This window comes from Mustelus asterias, chromosome 12 (assembly GCF_964213995.1).
Source record: "Mustelus asterias chromosome 12, sMusAst1.hap1.1, whole genome shotgun sequence".
Classification (NCBI taxonomy): Eukaryota; Metazoa; Chordata; class Chondrichthyes; order Carcharhiniformes; family Triakidae; genus Mustelus; species Mustelus asterias.
This window is the reverse complement of record NC_135812.1, coordinates 47,634,671-47,655,124: the sequence shown is the minus strand read 5'-3', so window position 1 is coordinate 47,655,124 and position 20,454 is coordinate 47,634,671. Positions and strand designations below refer to the sequence as shown.

Below are 20,454 nucleotides of genomic sequence, written 5' to 3'. Positions count from 1 at the left end.
AACCTGTTGGACTTTAACCTGGTGTTGTTAAACTTCTTACTGTGCTTACCCCAGTCCAACGCCGGAATCTCCACAGCATCAATGCTGTAGCCAGAGAGGATTGGAAAATGATGGTCAGGGTCTCTACTATTTCTTTCCTTTCTTCCCTTAGCAGTCCGGGATACATTTCATCCACGCCTAGTCCATGATGTTAAACACCTAAATATTCTCCTTCTCACACAGTTTATGCCATCCATTATTTCACACTCCTCCTTCTTAACTACAGTGGCTGCTTCATCCTTCTCCTTTGTAAGAACATCTTTAAAATGACAAATGGCGTGAGAATCTTGTGCAGCAGCAGGGCAAGTGCAGGCAGATTTTCAGAGATGCATCGATTCTTGTTTTAATACCTTATTAAGAGATGTAAATGAGCTCTCTGATTGTGACTGACATTTCCTGACCTGTAATAGGATACCACCATTAAAACCATATCACAGATACAGATTTACAGAGGAAAAGTGTGAATTGACCTATGCAACTCATCTTCCTGACACAGACTCAACAATGTCAACATAATGTAGGATGGCTCAAGATTACCAAACCTACCTGCAGCATGTAAAATATCACCTGCGTCCTGTAGAATGGATAGCACGCAGAGAAGAATTCGTAGCCACCATTCAGGATCCTGATAGGTTGCCGGCTCACGACTTCCAGAAGCTTTGCATATTCAATAGCTGGACCTAAATTTGATACTGTTTAAATTAGTGACATGAATTTTTAACCCAAGAATACATTTACTGTGAAATTTCAATTTAAACAAATTGGTCTTCGTTCGTACAACCGAGCCACCAATCCCAGAATCTGAGTCCTGTACCTCTGGCTCGGGATAGAAGTACTGGTTTGTGTATTCTAGTTGCGTTATGGTACCCCAGAACTTAAGGGAGGAATTTTACCCGATCCCAGGTACGAAGCTAGATGACGGGGAGGGTGGCAAATGCCAGGGAGCTGTGGCTGAGTAGCTCCCCAATGCAGACCTGCAGCCTGGCCATTTTATCAGTGACAGTAGTGGAACCACAGTAGCTGCCCTTGACCTGAGCCAGACAAAATATTTAAATAATTAAGGACCACTTAAGGTGCTATTTTGAGGAGGTGGCCTCCCTGGGCAGGGGGATGCATCCGAGCCAAAAACTCCAATGCCCAAAGAGTGGTCCCACGGTGGCAAAGGCTGCCCCACAGCCTTATACCACCACGGGAGGGATTACCTCTCCCTCATATTATCGGGGCATGCGTCCTTGGCCCCCACAGAGAAAGAAAATTTCTAACTTCCCCTGAAAGTCTAAATAAACCACATCCACTGGTTCTCGGTCAACTCTACTAGTTACATCCTCAAAGGATTCCAATAGATTCATCAGGCATGATTTCCCTTTTGTAAATCCATGCTGACTTTGTCTGATTACACCACTGTCTTCCAACTGCTGAATTATGAAGTCCTTGATAATGGACTCTGGCAACTTCCCCAGTACTGACGTTAGACTCACTGTTCTCTCTCCCTCCCTTTTGAATAACGGACTTACATTAGCTACCTTCCAATCTGTAGGAACCAGTCCAGAGTCCAAAGAATTTTGGAAAATAACCACCAATGGATCTACTATTTCCACGGCCACTCCCTTACATACTCTGGGATGAAGATTATCAGACCCTGAAGATTTATCCACTTTCAATCCCATCAATTTCTCCAAAACCATTTCTCTACTAATGCTGATTTCCTTCAGCTCCTCGCTCAAACTTGTTTCTCTCAGAACTTCTGGTACATTATTCATGTCTTCCTTTGTGAAGACTGAAGCAAAGTATGAATTTATTTCCTCAGCCATTTCTTTATTCCCTATTATGAATTCTCCTGTTTCTGACTGTAAAGGGCCTACATTTGTTTCGTCAATCTTTTTCTCTTTACAGCCAGTGCCATTTTCCAGCATACAATGGAAAGTTTATTACAGGGCATTCCTAACATAGTGGTTTATCGAGATGACGTCCTGATTGCAGCAGCCTCACTGGAGGAACACAGGTTAAACTTAGAGGAAGTTGTGAGAATATTTAAAGAAGCGAGCATCTGTTTGAAATGAGAGGAATGCATTTTCCAGGTGGATGAAGTTACATACCTAGGTTTCAAGGTAAACACTAAAGGCCTGCTTCGTTTGGAGGATAAAAAAGAAGCCATTAAGGAAGTGCCACAGCCTAAAAATGAAGTTAAAATCATTCCTAGGAATGGTGAATTATTATGGCAAATTCTTACAATTTTAGCCCCGTTTCACCAGCTTTTGAGGAAGCATCAGCGTTGGAAATGGGGAAAAGCCCAGATTGAAGCATTTACCAAAGTAAAGCAGGCCTTACAGTCGTCAGCACTGTTTGTACACTTTGATCCAACCAAATTGATCCGGCAATTTCAGATGGAAGAGGAGAAAGTTTGGTCTCAAACCAGTGTCCTCTGTTTGAACAGAGGGAAATATGATAGGATGAGGGATGAATTGGCTAAGGTAGACTGGGAGAGCAGGCTGGCAGGTAGGATAGCTGAGGAACAGTGGAGGATTTTTAAGGAGATCCTTTTCAGTTCTCAGCAAAAATATATTCCAGCAAAAAACAAGGATTGTAAGAAAAGGGAGAACCAGCCGTGGATAACGAAGGAAATAAAGGAGAGTATTAAAATAAAAACAGCTGCGTACAGAGTGGCCAAAAATAGTGGAGAAACAAGTGATTGGGAAAAATTTAAGAAACAACAAAGAGAGACTAAGAAAGCGATAAAGAAAGGAAGGATAGACTATGAAGCTAGGCTAGCAATTAATATAAAAAATGATAGTAAAAGTTTTTATAAATATATAAAAAGGAATAGAGTGGCTAGAGTGAATGTTGGACCCTTGGAGGACGAGAGGGGGGAGTTAATAGTGGGAAATGAGGATATGGCTGAGTCTTTAAATAAGTTTTTTGTGTCGGTCTTCACGGTGGAGGACACAAATAGTTTGCCAAATATTAACGATAGAGGGTTGGCAGCAGGAGAAATACTTAATACGATTAATGTTACCAGAGAGGCAGTGCTGGGTAGACTAATGGGACTGAAGGTGGACAAGTCCCCGGGTCCGGATGGAATGCATCCCAGGGTATTGAAAGAAATGTCAGAGGTAATAGTGGATGCGTTAGTGATTATTTATCAAAACTCGTTGCATTCTGGGGTAGTGCCGGTTGATTGGAAAACGGCTAATGTTACGCCGCTGTTTAAAAAAGGAAGGAGACAAAAGGCGGGTAACTATAGGCCGGTCAGCTTAACGTCTGTAGTAGGGAAAATGCTGGAATCCATTATTAAAGAGGAGATAGCAGGGCATCTGGATAGAAATGGTTCGATCAATCAGACGCAGCATGGATTCATGAGGGGAAAGTCGTGCTTGACGAACATGTTGGATTTTTATGAAGATGTGACGAGGGCGGTTGATGGAGGAGAACCGGTGGATGCGGTGTTTTTGGATTTCCAAAAGGCGTTTGATAAGGTGCCCCATAAAAGGCTGCTGAAGAAGATTAGGGCATACAGAGTTGGGGGTAGTGTGTTAAAGTGGATTGGGGACTGGCTATCCGACAGGAAGCAAAGAGTCGGAATAAATGGGTGTTTTTCCGGTTGGAGGAAGGTAACTAGTGGCGTGCCGCAGGGATCGGTACTCGGGCCGCAACTATTTACCATTTATATAGATGATCTGGAGGAGGGGACAGAGTGTAGGGTAACGAAGTTTGCAGACGACACAAAGATAAGTGGAAAAGTGAATCGTGTGGAGGACGGAGAAGATCTGCAGAGAGATTTGGACAGGCTGAGTGAGTGGGCGAGGATATGGCAAATGGAGTATAACGTTGATAAATGCGAGGTTATACACTTTGGAGGAAATAATAACAAATGGGATTACTATCTCAATGGAAACAAATTAAAACATGCTACCGTGCAAAGGGACCTGGGGGTCCTTGTGCATGAGACGCAAAAGCCCAGTCTGCAGGTACAACAGGTGATCAAGAAGGCAAATGGGATGTTGGCCTATATTGCGAGGGGGATAGAATATAAAAGCAGGGATGTCTTGATGCACCTGTACAGGGCATTGGTGAGGCTGCAGCTGGAATACTGTGTGCAGTATTGGTTCCCTTATATGAGGAAGGATATATTGGCATTGGAGGGAGTGCAGAGAAGGTTCACCAGGTTGATACCGGAGATGAGGGGTTTGGATTATGAGGAGAGGCTGAGGAGATTGGGTTTGTACTCGTTGGAGTTTAGAAGGATGAGGGGGGATCTTATGGAGACTTATAAGATAATGCGGGGGCTGGATAGGGTGGAGGCGGAGAGATTCTTTCCACTTAGTAAGGAAGTTAAAACTAGAGGACACAGCCTCAAAATAAAGGGGGGTCGGTTTAAGACAGAGTTGAGGAGGAACTTCTTCTCCCAGAGGGTGGTGAATCTCTGGAATTCTCTGCCCACTGAGGTGGGTGGAGGCTACCTCGCTGAATATGTTTAAAGCGCGGATGGATGGATTCCTGAGCGGTAAGGGAATTAAGGGTTATGGGGATCAGGCGGGTAAGTGGTACTGATCCACGTCAGATCAGCCATGATCTTATTGAATGGCGGGGCAGGCTCGAGGGGCTAGATGGCCTACTCCTGCTCCTATTTCTTATGTTCTTATGTTCTTAAACCATTGGTAGTTACCGGTGATGCATCACCACATGGAGTGGGAGCAGTTTTGGCCCACAGGATGCCTGATGGAGTAGAAAAGGCCAATTGCCTTTGGGTCAAGAACATTATCAGACACAGAAAAAAAGTATTCTCAAATAGAGAAAGAAAGGCTGGTGGTAATTTATGTGGTGAAGATGTTTCATCAATATATATATGGTAGATATCTTATTATTGTATCACTTCACAAACCACAGTTGGTTTATTCTATGAGGATAAGCCAGTGCCACTAATTGCCTCTGCAAGGGTACAGAGATGGGCTTTGTGGTTAGGTGTGTACAGCTACTTATTCCAGCATCGATCAGGGATGCAAATATCGAATGTAGGTGCACTCAGCTGCTTACCACTGCCACAGACAGTACCTTCACCACTGATGCCACAAGAAATAGTGTTGGTGCTGCACATGATAGAGACTTTACCAGTCTCCGCTACCCATATAAAAACTTGGACCAAAAGGGACCCAGTGTTATCAAAAGTTAAGAGGATGGAGTTACAAGGATAACAATATGATAAGTCAGAGCAACTTAAACCTGACCAGCAGCATAGGATGTAGATACATGTGAGGACGGTGTGTTATTGTAGGGGTTTGTGTTATAATGCCACTCCAGTGGTGACGGCTTTTATTACAGAAATTGCAGGATACACACCCCGAAGAAAACAGGATGAAAGCACTTGCCTGAAGTTATATTTGGTGGCTGGGCATCGATAAAGAAAGCGAAAGAATGGTCAGCCAGTGCCCGAGTTGTGAAGCCCAACAGGCATTGCCACCACCGGCAAATATGTATACTTGGGAGTGGCCAGGTTGGCCGTGATCAAGACTGCACATAGACTTCGCAGGATGCATGTTCCTCATTCTGGTTGATGCACATTCTAAATGGTTAGATGTCTAATTGGTGAAGTCTACAACAGCCACAGGCACCACTGACAAATTGAGGCAGATTTTTGCCATCCATGGCGTCCCATAGGTCTTATTATCAGACAATGGCACAGCATTTACAGCGGAGGAGTTTTGGAAATTTTAAGTCAAATGGTATTTGCCATGTTCCGCCAGCACCTTACCACCCAGCTTCCAATGGTTTAGCAGAACGAGCTGTACAAACGTTTAAATCATTTATGAAAAAACAGGTTAATAGGCCAGTGCCTTTACGTTTAGCAAGTTTCTTGTTGTCATACAATACCACACAATGCGATCACAAGGGTCATGACACGCCAGCTGAATTACTAATGGGATGCTGCTTACAGACAAGCTTGGATTTGGTATTTCCAGATTTGGCAGAGAGGGTGGATGCTAGAGAAGCCTCCCAGAAAGAAAATCATGTCAAAAAAAAGGATAGAGTTTTCCAAGTTGATAATTTAGTTCTGGCCAGGAATTTTGCAGCAGGACCAACATGGGTGACTGGGAAAACTATGGAAAAAATGGGACCTATCTCCTATGTTGTAGAAGTGCAAGATCTGTGATGTGAAAAAAAATATGTAGATCATTTCAGAAAGAGTTGGATTTGATAGAGCGGATCAACAGGCGTCTCCTGTGGTAGACCCATGTTATCAGTTACTGATACAGCGATTCCTGTTATAGATGTGGAACCGGAGCAACCAGTGGTTTCCGTAGCTGAAGAGATGGTAGCTACTGAGGAGGATCTTGACCCCAGATTGATGAGTTTGCCGTTTGCAACTATCCGCCCAGATTCATCACTCACCAAAGATCACAGTACCGAATGAGACATTACTCCAGAGTCCGGAAGTCTCCTGACCGACTGAATGTGCAATGGGTTTTCCCTGGGGTGTCCCTGATGTCTTGTTGTGCCATTAATGCCTATGTTTAATGATGTCCCTTTTGTTTCATTCATAGGTGAACTCAGGAGTTAGGGGGGAAGGAGTGTGGTAGCGTGGCCTCTTTAAGGAGGTGATCCGTGAGGGCCACGTGATCAGGCCGGGCCTTATAGACAGGCAGTGTAGGAAGTCGAGACAATTAGGTGCAAGGGCGTGTGTCCTGGGTCGGAGAGGAACCTCAGTTGGAGCCAGGGAGGAGAAGAGAGTAGACGTGTATTCAGTTCTATCAGTCCCTTGTGTGTACATATATAAATATTGTTGATAATAAACCCTTTATAATTTGAAGCTATGATAAGTCATCTTTGAAGTTGTGACAAGGGCCATCACCACCAATAATACTATAACTTTTTAGATGTATCCAAACCATTATAATTACGTGTTGATTGTATATTACCTGTTTCATCGGATGATTTTGTGTTCCCATCATATACCACACAATACTTTACACATTCAAGCTCTATATCGTGTGGTAGCAAATAATTGTCATCCTCATCCTGTAAAGCAATAATAATGACTAAATTATTTGTATAAAATATAAATCCATATGGGAAATGTAGGGAACACTAGTAACATCACACTGCACCATTCTGAGGGCCTAATATTTCAGCTGAGGCAAAAGGCCTTGAGCACAGTCCAGGTATAAAGCTAACAATATCTGGCTGTTTCAGACTGGAACTAGGCATTAATAAAGGGACTTTAAAAAAAAAATTTAAACATTTTCTATCAGACATCACGGGGCATATTTTAATATTCTGACATGCTGGGAATGGGAGGGTTTGGTAACAAAAAAGGCTTCTTACAAAGCAGATCCTTAATTATATTTTACCATGAGACTACACAATCCTCAAAGGTTGGACTTACTTAATGAGAAAGCAAACTCCACTAGTACATTTTCTTAATTTATAATTTCTTACTTTGATCTTCATTTAGTTATATGGAATGCTATGGGCGCAATCTTATTTGCCGTTCATACCACGCTCCTGCTGCAGTGAGGTTGGAGAATTTGGTACCAGACAAATCTCTGTTCATTGAAGCAGGAAGGGAAAATCCCACCAGCGTGAACAACCTTAACATTCCGACCTACATCTTTGAATTCTGCCACTTAAAATAGAACTTAAGAAATAGGGCAGGAGTAGATCATAAAGCCCAGTGAGATGGTTTCATCATTCAATAGATCATAGCTGATCTTCAGCCTCAACTTCATCTTCCCACACTATCCCCATGCTCCTTGCTTCTCATAGTGTCTAAAAACCTACCAGTCTTGATCTTGAATATAGTCAATGACTTATCATTCCCAGCCTTCTGGGGTAGGAACTCCAGAGAATCACAACCCTCTGCATGAAGAACGTTTTCCTCAATCTAGTCTGAAATGACCGTACTCTTATCCAGAAATTATAATCCGCACTTTTATACTTTCCAGCCGGGGCAGAAGCTTTTCCTCGTTTATAACAAGGATTTTACATTGCTTGTGCAGGAATGCACCCGACCTGGAAGCATGTCCCGATGTCATCACATACTCACGCAATATTTTGGTTGGCAGGCACATGCATGTTGGAAGCACACCCGCCGATGATTAAGCAGGCAATTTAGTCTATTAAGAGGCCAACTGAACGCCATTTTACATGGCCCACCTGCTTTTACAGTTGGCGGGAGGGCTGATTGGCCGGGCAGCCTTTACGTTTTATCTCCAACCTCAAACCAGAGCAGGATGAAGTGTCAGGGCTGAAATGAAATTTAAGAGTTTGTCTGGGGACTGAGGTTTGTGTTTGAATGCGCTGCCTAGACAGTGTTTGCAGCCCTTTTGCCATCGCAATTTATTTTTTACATATCTGTAGCTCCTTGAGACAGCTTCATAATGGCTGCCCCCTGATGGAACCCATTAGAATTACCATCCTACACCCTCCCTGTTGTCAGCGCCCACGCTCTTCACATCACCTCAGCAGGGCTGAGCCTTTCCCAACTCGTGTTTCACGCTGACTGCTTGTTAATTGACAAGCCAGCGCGAAATTGTGTTCTGGGGCTGACCGCAGCTGGAAGCGTATTTTGTGCCTTCTTCCAGGCCCGCTGAGTGTGCATGTTTGATAGGCCTGAAGTTTTTGTCTATCTATTGAGGTAACCTCGAATCCCTGTGTGTCTGTGCTGACCTGTGGACATTTGTATTGTATTTGTGCATGACATATTGTGGACCTTGATGATTTTCAGACACACCTTTCTGAATAGACTCATTGAATCCCTACAGTGCAGAAGGAGGCCATTCGGTCCATTGAGCCTGCACCGGCAACAATCCCACCCAGACCCTATCCCTGTAACCCCATGTATTTACCCTGCTAGTCCCCCTGACACTAAGGGGCAATTTAGCATGGCCAATCAACCTAGCCACATCTTTGGACTGTGGGAGGAAACCAGAGCATGCGGAGGAAACCCACGCAGACACAGGGAGAATATGCAAACTCCAAACTCCATACAGGCAGTCGCCGAAGGTCAGAATTGAACCCGGGTCCCTGGCACTGTGAGGCAGCAGTGCTAACCACCGTGCCACCCATAAATACTTGGCTTTCACCAGATTTCAGCTAGGTTCAGTAGGTGGCACACTTCCTTCTGCATCAGAAGGTCACCGAATCAGTCCCCACTGCAGGTCCAAAGCACATTTTCTAGGTTGGCGCTTCCAATTTGTACTGAGATATTTGGATGAAAATTTAAACTTAGGCCTATCTGCATGTTGGGGTGGACAGAGGAGACCTTGGGAGTTCTTCTGGTTTCCTGGAAAAATCTCCTCTCTCAATTAATACCATCAATCTTAGGACGGAATTTTCCAGCACTCCCTTCACACCCCTCCGCTGCCAGGTCGTCCGGTCCCGCCAAAGCCAATGGCCTTTTGACTGGGCTGCCAAATGCCCCGTGGCAGGTTCCACCACGGTGGAGTCAGAAAATTCCGGCCACAGTAACTGCTTCGTTGTTTGTTGGACCTTGCTATGGGCCAGTTGATTGCCTTGTTTGTCCACTAAATTTCAAACATAATCCATTGAAATATCTCAACTTGCTTTACAAAATAAAATTTGAAAACAGGTTAAGCAAACTGTTTCACACTGCTACTATGCAGTAGCTGCGTGAGTGGTATTTTCCAATAATAGGATGCTGCCGTCAGTCCAAATAGACATTCTGCCTACCACAAAATCGAGAACAACATTGTTTGTGAATTTGAGATATCATAAGATGGATGTGTTATATAAATTATTTCTTCTTCTATAACCAAAAAGAAAAATGTTACCCTTCTTGCTCTCTTGGCTGTTATCACATGACTTTCATCATATTCAGATTTGGTTCGTACATCTGTAACAAATTTTAAAAAGCTATGTTGAGTATGTATTTATATTACAATGACAAAAGATTTGCAAGTTCATTCTGAATCCCTACAGTGCAGAAAGAGGCCATTTGGCCCATCAAGCCTGCACTGACAACAATCCCACCCAGGCCATATTCACGTAACACCATGTATTTACCCTACACGTTGCCTTGACACTAAGGAGCAATTTACCATGACTAATCCACCTAACTGGCACATCTTTGGACTGTGGAAGGAAACAGGAGCACTTGGAGGAAACCCACGCAGACACAAGGAGAATGTGCAAACCCAAGGCCAGAATCGAACCTGGGTCCCTGGCGCTGTGAGTCTGCAGTGCTAACCACTGTGCCACCGGGCCACCTTAAAGAAGACATGAGATGAAGAAGAGTCATATGGACTTGAAACGTTAACTCTATTTCCTCTCTCCACTGAAGCTGCCAGACCTGCTGGTTTTTGGAGCATTTTCTGTTTTTGATTGATTCCATCATCTGCAGCATTTTGCTTTTAGTTTATTATTATGAAATGCTTTATTTGTTCCTAAAAAATCTGAGTTTTAGAAATTTATAATGTAAATCTCCTGCAGCATTGTTCATGGTTTATGAATACAACTTTCTCTAAGTTATATTTGTTGCTATCTGCATGTTTTTTTAATGATGTGGAGAGGGACTGGGGTAAGCACAGTAAGAAGTCTCACAACACCAGGTTAAAGTCCAACAGGTTTATTTGGAATCACGAGCTTTTGGAGCACTGCTCCTTCCTCAGCCGAGTGTTTTTTATTGCCAAAGCACAACCGTTTTAACATTTGTGCAGATTCTTTTTATGGAAGAAGTATTTGGAGGTGGGCACTAAGCCTAGGGTTCTCATTTTGCTTGCCGTTTTTCTTTGGGATTGCTTGTTGTGATTCAGATTACAGATTGCTTTTATAACAGTGTCACACCTCAAAACACACAGCGTACCATCAAGGCTACTGGTTTACAATTCAGGAAAAGTCAACTTGTTTTCATCACATCTTATTCTTGAATTTTTACCAATGCTTTGGACGTTAAATGTCACCACTATGCCCTCATATTGCAAAAGTAAATACATCGCCTTTATTATATGTAGATGCCAGCATATCTCCTGTTCTAATTTTCAAGGTCAGTTAAAAGTGTGTCATAGAAAAGTGTGACTTGGAGACGTACTCCACGTCTACAAGCGGATGTTTAACATCCGCTTTAACATCAGTTTAACTTTAACATCAGTTTAACATCACATCCAAATATCTCAGTACTGTACCTGGCAGGGGAGAGTCACTGATCAGGCAGGGGACGAGGCTAGCCCATTGCACTTCGGGTGTGCTGACGCCTGTGATAGTGGTTGCCAGACTAGGGTAGAGTCAATGGTCAGGGTAGCTGATGAGGTTAAACCAATACGTCGCCTGATGCAATTTTTCAAAGCCATCTTGGCTTTTTGGCTAAGATGACGTTTTAGATCAAACGCAGGATGGGGTGCAACGCCTCATCCTGTCAGCTTGGATCTTGTCTGATCAAGCCCAAGATGGGAATCAATGTCTTGTCAGCTTGGATCTTGTTTGTCCCTCTCTTGGGGACCATGAAATTGGGAATCTGAAATTTTTTAGATGGAAAAAACAAGTGTCAACCCAGATAATGTAGTCAGGGCCTGGAGTGGGGCTTGAATCTGACATTTACATGAAGTGTATGCTATTGTAATAAAAATGAAATGTTTGCATCTAGTTTTGATTTATTGATAATGTCTTCAAAGCCAGTCCCTGAGCACAAACAGTTTGGAAAAAAAGACCAATAAGCATGGAGGTTCAGAACACAGGACTTGAAGGAGAATCCAAAACTCAGCTGAGGTAATGCCATGGGATGGGAATTTATAAACGAAGATAGTGATTTAGAAAAAATGTTGCAGTCTGAAAGCTAATGAAAGTTGGCAAAGGCAAAGTTGATGAGAGAGCTGGTGGCAGATAGGATGTAGGGGGAGGAGCTTTCGATGCATTGGAATTAGTGCAGCTCAGAGTACAATCGAGACTCCAAGATGGTGTATTGCCTCCCTGGTGCCAGGGTCAAGGATGTCTCTGAGCGATTGCAGGACATTCTTAAGGGGGAGGGTGAGCAGCCAGAGGTCGTTGTACATATTGGTACCAACGACATAGGTAGGAAAAGGGATGAGGACCTGAAATGTGAATATAGAGAGTTAGGCAGAAGGCTAATATGCAGGACCTCGAAGGTAGTAATTTCAGGACTACTACCGGGGCCACGTGCTAGTGAGAGTAGGAATAGGAGGATTAGGTAGATGAATGCCTAGCTCGAGAGCTGGTGCAGGGAGCAGGGATTTAGATTTTTGGATCATTGGGATCTTTTCTGGGGAAGGGCTGATCTGTTCAAGAGGAATGGGTTACATTTGAACTGGAGGGGGACTAGCATCCTGGCGGGGAGATTTGCTAGAGCCACTCAGGAGGGTTTAAACTAGTTTGGCAGGGGAGTGGGATCCAAAGCAGTAGGGAGACAGAAGAGAAGTTTGAGGACAGCACAGAAGTTAAAGAGAGCACATTAATTAGTAAAGGCAGTGGCAGTAATCCTAGTACCAGGCAGATCAGGCAAAAGCAAGACAGAGAGCAAGGGAAGTCCAGATTAAACTGCATTTATTTCAATGCAAGAGGCCTGATGGGCAAGGAAGATGAACTCAGGGCATTGATGGGTACATGGGACTGGGATATTATAGCAATTACTGAAACATGGCTAAGGGAGGGACAGGACTGGCAGCTTAATGTTCCAGGATACAGATGCTATAGGAAAGATAGAACAGGAGGTAAGAGAGGAGGAGGACTTGCACTTTTGATTAGGGAAAGCATCACGGCCGTACTGAGAGGGGATATATCCCAGGGTTCGGCCACTGAGTCTATATGGGTAGAACTGAGAAATAAGAAGGGGGAAATCACTTTGATAGGGTTGTACTATAGGCCCCCAAATAGTCAGCGGGAAATTGAGGAGCAAATATGTAAGGAGATTAAGATAGCTCCAAGAAAAATAGATGATAATAGTCAGAGATTTTAATTTTCCCAACATTGACTGGGACTGTCATAGTATTAGAGGGTTGGATGGAGAGAAATTTGTTGAGTGTATTCAGGGGGAATTTCTCATTCAGTATGTGGATGGCCCGACTAGAGAGGAGGCAAAACTTGACCTCCTCTTGGGAAATAAAGAAGGGCAGGTGACAGAAGTGTTAATGAGGGATCACTTTGGGACCAGTGACCATAATTCTATTAGTTTTAAGATAGCTATGGAAAATGATAGGTCTGTCCTAAAAGTTAATATTCTAAATTGGGGCAAGGCCAATTTTGATGGTATCAAGCAGGAACTTTCAAAAGTTAATTGGGGGAGTCTGTGGGAAGGCAAAGGGACGTCTGGTAAGTGGTATGCTTTCAAAAGTGTGTTAACCAGGGTTCAGGATAAACACATTCCTCTGAGCGTGAAGGGCAAGGCTGGCAGAAGTAGGGAACCCTGGATGACTCAGGATATTGAAACCCTGGTCAAGAAGAAGAAAGAGGCACACGACATGCATAGGCAGCTGGGCTCAAGTGAATCCCTTGAAGAGTATAGGGGGTGTAGGAGTAGAGTTAAGAGAGAAATCAAGAGGGCAAAAAGGGGACACGAAATTGTTTTGGCAGATAAGGCAAAGGAGAATCCAAAGAGCTTCTACAAATACATAAAGGCCAAAAGAGTAACAAGGGAGAGAGTAGGGCCTCTTAAGGATCAACAAGGACATCTATGTGCTGATCCACAAGAGATGGGTGAGATCCTAAATGAATATTTCTCATCAGTACTGTTGAGAAAAGCATGGATGTTAGGGAACTTGGGAAATAAATAGTGATGTCTTGAGGAGTGTACATATTAAAGAGAAGGAGGTGCTGGAAGTCTTAAAGCGCATCAAGGTAGATAAATCCCCGGGACCTGATGAAGTGTATCCCAGAACGTAGTAGGAGGCTAGGGAGGAAATTGCGGGTCCCCTAGCCGAGATATCTGAATCATCGATAGTCATGGGTGAGGTGCCTGAAGATTGGAGAGTGGCAAATGTTGTGCCTTTGTTTAAAAAGGGCTGCAGGGAAAAGCCTGGGAACTACAGGCCAGCGAGCCTCACATCTGTGTGGGTAAATTGTTGGAAGGTATTTTGAGAGACAGGATCTACAGGCATTTAGAGATGCAAGGACTGATTAGGGACAGTCAGCATGGCTTTGTGAGTGGAAAATCATGTCTCTCAAATTTGATTGAGTTTTTTGAAGGGGTAACCAAGAAGGTAGATGAGGGCAGTGCAGTTGATATTGTCTACATGGACTTTAGCAAGGCCTTTGACAAGGTACCGCATGGTAGGTTGTTGCATGAAGTTAAATCTCACGGGATCCAGGGTGAGGTATCTAAATGGATACAAAATTGGCTTCTTGACAGAAGGTTGTAGAGAGTTGTTTTTCAAACTGGAGACCTGTGACCAGCGGTGTGCCTCAGGGATCAGTGCTGGGCCCACTGTTATTTGTCATTTATATTAATGATTTGGATGAGAATATAGGAGGCATGGTTAGTAAGTTTGCAGATGACACTAAGATTGGTGGCATAGTGGACAGTGAAGAAAGTTATCTCCAATTGCAATGGGATCTTGATCAATTGGGCCAGTGGGCTGACGAATGGCAGATGGAGTTTAATTTAGACAAATGCGAGTGATGCATTTTGGTAGATTGAACCAGGGCAGGACTTACTCAGTTAATGGTAGGGCGTTGGGGAGAGTTACAGAACAAAGAGATCGAGGGGTACATGTTCATAGCTCCTTGAAAGTGGAGTCACAGGTGGACAGAGTGGTGAAGAAGGCATTCGGCATGCTTGGTTTCATTGGTCAGAACATTGAATACAGGAATTGGGACGTCTTGTTGAAGTTGTACAAGACATTGGTAAGGCCACACATGGAATACTGTGTGCAATTCTGGTCACCCTATTATAGAAAGGATATTATTAAACTAGAAAGAGTGCAGAAAAGATTTACTAGGATGCTACCGGGACTTGATGGATTGAGTTATAAGGAAAGGCTGAATAGACTGGAACTTTTTTCTCTGGAGCGTAGGAGGCTGAGGGGTGACCTTATAGAGGTCTATAAAATAATGAGAGGCATAGACAAGGTAGATAGTCAATATCTTTTCCCAAAGGTAAGGGAGTCTAAAACTCCAGGGCATAGGTTTAAGGTGAGAGGGGAGAGATACAAAAGTGTCCAGAGGGGCAATTTTTTCACACAGAAAGTGGCGAGTGTCTGGAACAAGCTGCCAGAGTTAGTAGCAGAGGCGGGTACAATTTTATCTTTTCAAAAGCATTTAGATAGTTACATGGGTGCAATGGGTATAGAGGGATATGGGACAAACGCGGGCAATTGCGTTTAGCTTAGGGGTTTTAAAAAAAAAGGCGGCATAGACAAGTTGGGCCAAAGGGCCTGTTTCCATGCTGTAAACCTCTATGACTCTAAGTGAGAATGAGGTAAGAGTGAAAGCTGTTGATGCCAGGGATATGAAGATAGTCTTGGCATTGAATAAGATATCGGTTTTTATATCTAGGAATCAATGTGACAAGTCGGATAATAAACATGACTACAGTCATAAATTAAGGCATTGGTGACTTTCACTTGTGCAATCACAGTGCTGTGGATAGGGAGGAAATGAACTGAAGAGATTTGAACGTGGAATTGTGGGAGAGATATCAGCAGGGTGGTAATGACACATTTAAAAACTTAGCAATGAAGGACCAATACCAAGATTGAAAGTTGAATCCAATCATTGGGTGCGATCTTACCGGCTCGTCACGCCAGTCGATTGGCCCAGGAAGGGTGCAAGGCTGCTTTCAATGATCTGGAACACAATCGTCCGTGTTCACTTACCTTAGCCTTCTCGCCGGTCGACGTCCTTACCAGCAAGGATCACAGATGTTCCCCACAACGGGGACCAGATATGATAGCCCCGCCAGGGAGATCGGGGGCCATTGAAGCCCCCGGGTGGTCGGGGGCAGCACCGGGCAGTGCCCATGGGACAGTGCAGACTTGGCACTACCAGCCTGGCACTGCCCACTGGGCATAGGTTTAAGGTGAGAGGGCATAGGTTTAAGGTGAGAGGGGAGAGATACAAAAGTGTCCAGAGGAGCAATTTTTTCACACAGAGGATGGTGAGTGTCTGGAACAAGCTGCCAGAGGTAGTAGTCGAGGCGGGTACAATTTTGTCTTTTAAAAAGCATTTAGATAGTTACATGGATACGATGGGTATAGAGGGATATGGGCCAAATGCGGGCAATTGGAATTAGCTTAGGGGTTTAAAAAAAAAGGGCAGCATGGACAAGTTGGGCCGAAGGGCCTGTTCCATGCTGTAAACCTCTATGATTACGACTCTATGAGCTGTCCAACCAACTGGCCTCTCAACAAGGCAGAATTGCTGTGGATTTGCATGCATGTTGTAGATGGCACATTTGATGGTGGAGCATCCAATTTTCTTTCCTGGGTGACTAGGAATTTCTCCCACTCATACTGCCTGCTCTTGGTCTATGTTGGAAGGATTTATCTGTCGATAAATCAATCTGTTTGACCAATTATGAACCCATCTTCCTTGGTCCTTAATTCCTGGAGTGGACTTGAACAGTGAACTTTTGGCTCAGAGGCTGGGACACTACCACTGTGTCACAACACCTGCTCCAGCTTTTAAAATATCTCCTTCAATTTAAGATGAAATGTTCCGAAAGGGGTTGGGGATCATACTAAATTTCTGCTTGGAGATAGGCCCATGTGATCTGGTTATCATGGGGAAAGAACCCCAAGCTGAAGCCTTTTGAAAAATCAAGTTACAGTTTTTACACCTTGGCACAGCAAAAAAGGACAGCTGCTATCTGGCAACAGAGACACAAGAGACTTACAGAGAGTGAGGGAAGCAGCTACCGCTGTGAAGAACAGAAAAAAATTGTTTTTGCGTTAGCAGTCAAGCAGGAAGCTGGTTGTCTGTTTGAAGGAGAGAGGATGGGACAGACAGAACCTTTGCAGATGTAAGGAACAAAGAGTCATTCTGGTGGGCCTTGCTGGTGAAGAGAATGTTGATGGGGCAAGAAAAGAAACAAAGAAATGAAAGATGAGCCTAAAGCAGTCATGTTGCTGACTGCAAGCAAAAAGAAAATAAAAAATTAAACAGGCAAGGGAAACAAAATGGACACTAAGATTATGGTCTACCTCCCTTTGAATTTGTAAGACTAACCAATAGCCAATTGGTAGTATAGAACTTGAGTATTGCTGAAAAAAAGATACATGCAATCAAAGTTTTTTTGTTTTGCATTTATCAGGATAGCTGGCAAGTAAGGGAGGAACAACACCTCCACCAATCAGTCAGCACATTCATCTCATGCAGTATAAATTATTGTTCCCCACCTTACTGTTGAAAATATCTTACTAATTATTTCGATGAGTGCAAGATGAAAAACCTCAACAGCATGTCTCTTTTTTTCAAGAAAACTAACTTCTGCTGTTCAATCTCTCTTGTCTTTCACATCGTCACAGACCTTATTTTTGTCCTTGTTCTCCAATCCCGAGCTCAAAATCTATGACATTTTGATTTTTCCCAGTTCTGATGAAAAGTCACAGGCCTGAAACATTAACCCAATTTCTCTCCACAGATGCTGCCATAACCTGCTGAGTATTTATAGCATTTTCTGTTTTTAGGCCAAAAATAGATTCTTGGGGAACATTAGTAGTAATGATTTGGGAGCAGAGAAGCCATTGGAAGTGGTTATGACTCGATAGATAGGATGCATTGCTACTCAGATAACCACAGTGAAGTGAGAGGCATTGGTGAAGAATGGTGTGGATCAAGAGCTGACAAGTTGGATGAGAAGGGATATTGTTATAATCCAGGTCAGAAACTCCAATGTGTTTTATGAAATCCGCCTGGATCATAAGTTTTGCAATTTGAATTTGGCTGGGGTAAGTTTGAGGTCCTTCACTTCAGGTATGATTCAAATGACCCACTAGGGAGCTTTTATCAAACAATGTTTATTTAAGAATTCAGTTAACATATAGAAAGAAAATTAGCAATAACTTTTACCAATTACAAACAAGAAAAAAAAACCATAGCACGGTGGCACAGTGGTTAGCACTGCTGCCTCACAGTACCGGAAACCCAGGTTCGATTTCTGCCTTGGGTCATTCTCTGTGCGGAGTCTGCATGTACTCCTGTGTCTGCGTGGCTTTCCTCCGGGTGCTCCGGTTTCCTCCCACACCACAAAGATGTGTAGGTTAGGTGAATTGGCCATTTAAATTGCCCCTTAGTGTCAGAGGGATTAGCAGGGTAATTACATGGGATTACAATGAAAGGGCCTGGGTGGGCTTGTTGTCGGTGCAGACTCGATGGACTGAATGGCCTCCTTCTGCACTGCAGGGATTCTATGATATTGTGTAAACCTTAGCAACTAAATGAAATGTTCCAACCAAACAAATCTTATAAACCTACCCCGCCACAGGTTTAACACAGAAAACAAGGATGTTTATGTGATGCTGGAACTTAGTCCTTTGGTTGGATTCTGCAGCTTTTTTGACACACATGCACACACACACGAGCTTGAAATCAGAACAGCAACCCAAAACACCAGAGAAAAAAAGAGAGACAGAACACCGCATCCAACCTTTTCACTAAAACAGCAGCCAGTAGCTCAAACTCAAAGTGAAAGAACCTTTGGGAGAAAAATGAACTGTCCCATCTGATCTGTTAATCATTCATTCTCCAACAATTCAAGGTCATAGGAATCCCAGACAGTGCATTAGGCCCAGAGTAAAATTAAACAAAACCCCATTGAAACCACTTAAGCAGCAATAAAAGGACATCTAATCAGGCAACTGATGCCACAATGAAAAAAGCAGAGCTTGCTCACAAATTGCAGAGAGCATGATTTAAAAATAAATTTCTTACAGGTACAGTACTGTCACATTATAGGGTTGCCATCCTTCTGGAGTTGGCCTGGTGTCTCCAGGAATTAGAGATCAATCTCCAGGTACTACTATGTGCAATGCATCTGGATGTTAAAAAAAAACTGGGAATGTTTTTTAATTTTCTTTGAGCATTTCTCTTTACCAGACATAAAACTATTCAAAGTAGAGGGGGGGGGGGGGGGGGGGGGGCGGGGGTAGGCTTTTGGGCTGACAGTTAGGCATCATTCAATTGAGAACCGAGTCTCTTTGCTTTCCAATTAGGTTAGGAAGGTAATATGTCACAAGGATGAATGTGTTGCCTAAATTAAGCAAAGTACTGCAGACGTGGAATCTGTGGGTTTGAAACATTAACTGTGTTTCTCTCCTGATAGCTACTGGCAGATCTGTTGAGCCATTCCAGCACCCGCTCTTCACGGATTTGTTGGCTGGTGTCTGGAGCATAGGGTGTTGGTCATGTCATCCTCCAGGAATACATTTAATCGCAGTTGGCAACCTTAAGTGGGTAGCTTTTTTGGTCCAGCACTAACAGGATGGACCTCCCTCTGCACCATAAATACTTTTTTTTATTCATTCACGGGATGTGTGCATCACTGGCTGGGCCAGCATTGATTGCCCATCCCTGACTGCCCTCCATTTCAGAAGGCATTTAAGACGCAACCACATTACTGTGGCAAAAACAGAAAATGCTGGAGAGAGAGAGAGAGAATGTAAAAGTGGAAAAATGGAAGTGAGAATGAAGGATGATAAAAATGGATGAATGAGATGAAAAGAAGAAATGAAAGAAAATAAATGGAAATGGGGAGAAGGTGGTAGGGAGAGTTCATGCTCTTAAGTTGTTGAACTCAATATAAAAGCAAAATACTGCGGATACTGGAATCTGAAACAAAAACAGAAAATGCTGGAAAACTACAGCAGGTCTGACAGCAGCTGTGGAGAGAGAATAGAGCCAGTGTTTTGAGTCTGGATGACCCTTCATTGGCTCTGTTCTCTATCCACAGATGCTGTCAGACCTGCTGAGATTTTCCAGCATTTTCTGCTTTTGTTGTTGAACTTAATGTTCGGTCTGGAAGGCTGTAAAGTTCCCAACCACAATTGCTGGGGTCTGGAGTCACATGTAGGCCTGGCAGGGTAAGGATGGCAGATTTCCTTCCCTAAAGGACATTGGTATACATCTCACTGTGTATTTTACTCACCAACTAAATAGAGGTAGATAGGCTCTGTCAGCCTGGAGTACTTTGTGCGCTGATTCAGCAAATTATAGAGCTCCGTTGCTTCACAAAAGATGATACCAGCCATTAAGAGCAATAAAGGTGAAGCTCCAGACTTTACCCACCTCCCTGTTGCTGCTGCACTCCCTGCTCTGCTCACTCTCAGCCAACCCCTAGTGACAGGCAGCGTGAGTGGTATCCAGGAAGTGACGCACAGGAAGGGGCGGGGCCCGTCATCTCCGAGCATGCTCAGTGGGCATGCGATGATTGACATGCGCTCCGATCAATCGCGAGGCCCCCGCGGCGCCCGGCTCTGCCAACCAGCGGCAGGAGCCGGGTGCGTGCGCAGCTCCCGCGCT

General features: G+C 43.7%; 1 protein-coding gene across 1 annotated transcript in view; it reads right to left on the bottom strand.

Moving 5' to 3' along the window:
• Positions 1-20,243, bottom strand: part of styxl1 (serine/threonine/tyrosine interacting-like 1) — a 37,323-nt gene extending 17,080 nt beyond the window's left edge. Inside the window, exons 1-4 of the mRNA XM_078225165.1 lie at positions 20,081-20,243; positions 9,825-9,886; positions 6,951-7,050; positions 586-719 (exon numbers count right to left, since the gene is read on the bottom strand). Coding sequence (XP_078081291.1) covers positions 586-719; positions 6,951-7,050; positions 9,825-9,886; positions 20,081-20,183 — 399 coding nt within the window. The 5' untranslated portion in view covers positions 20,184-20,243. The remainder of the gene's footprint in view (positions 1-585; positions 720-6,950; positions 7,051-9,824; positions 9,887-20,080) is intronic.
• Between the last annotated feature and the right edge of the window lie 211 nt (positions 20,244-20,454).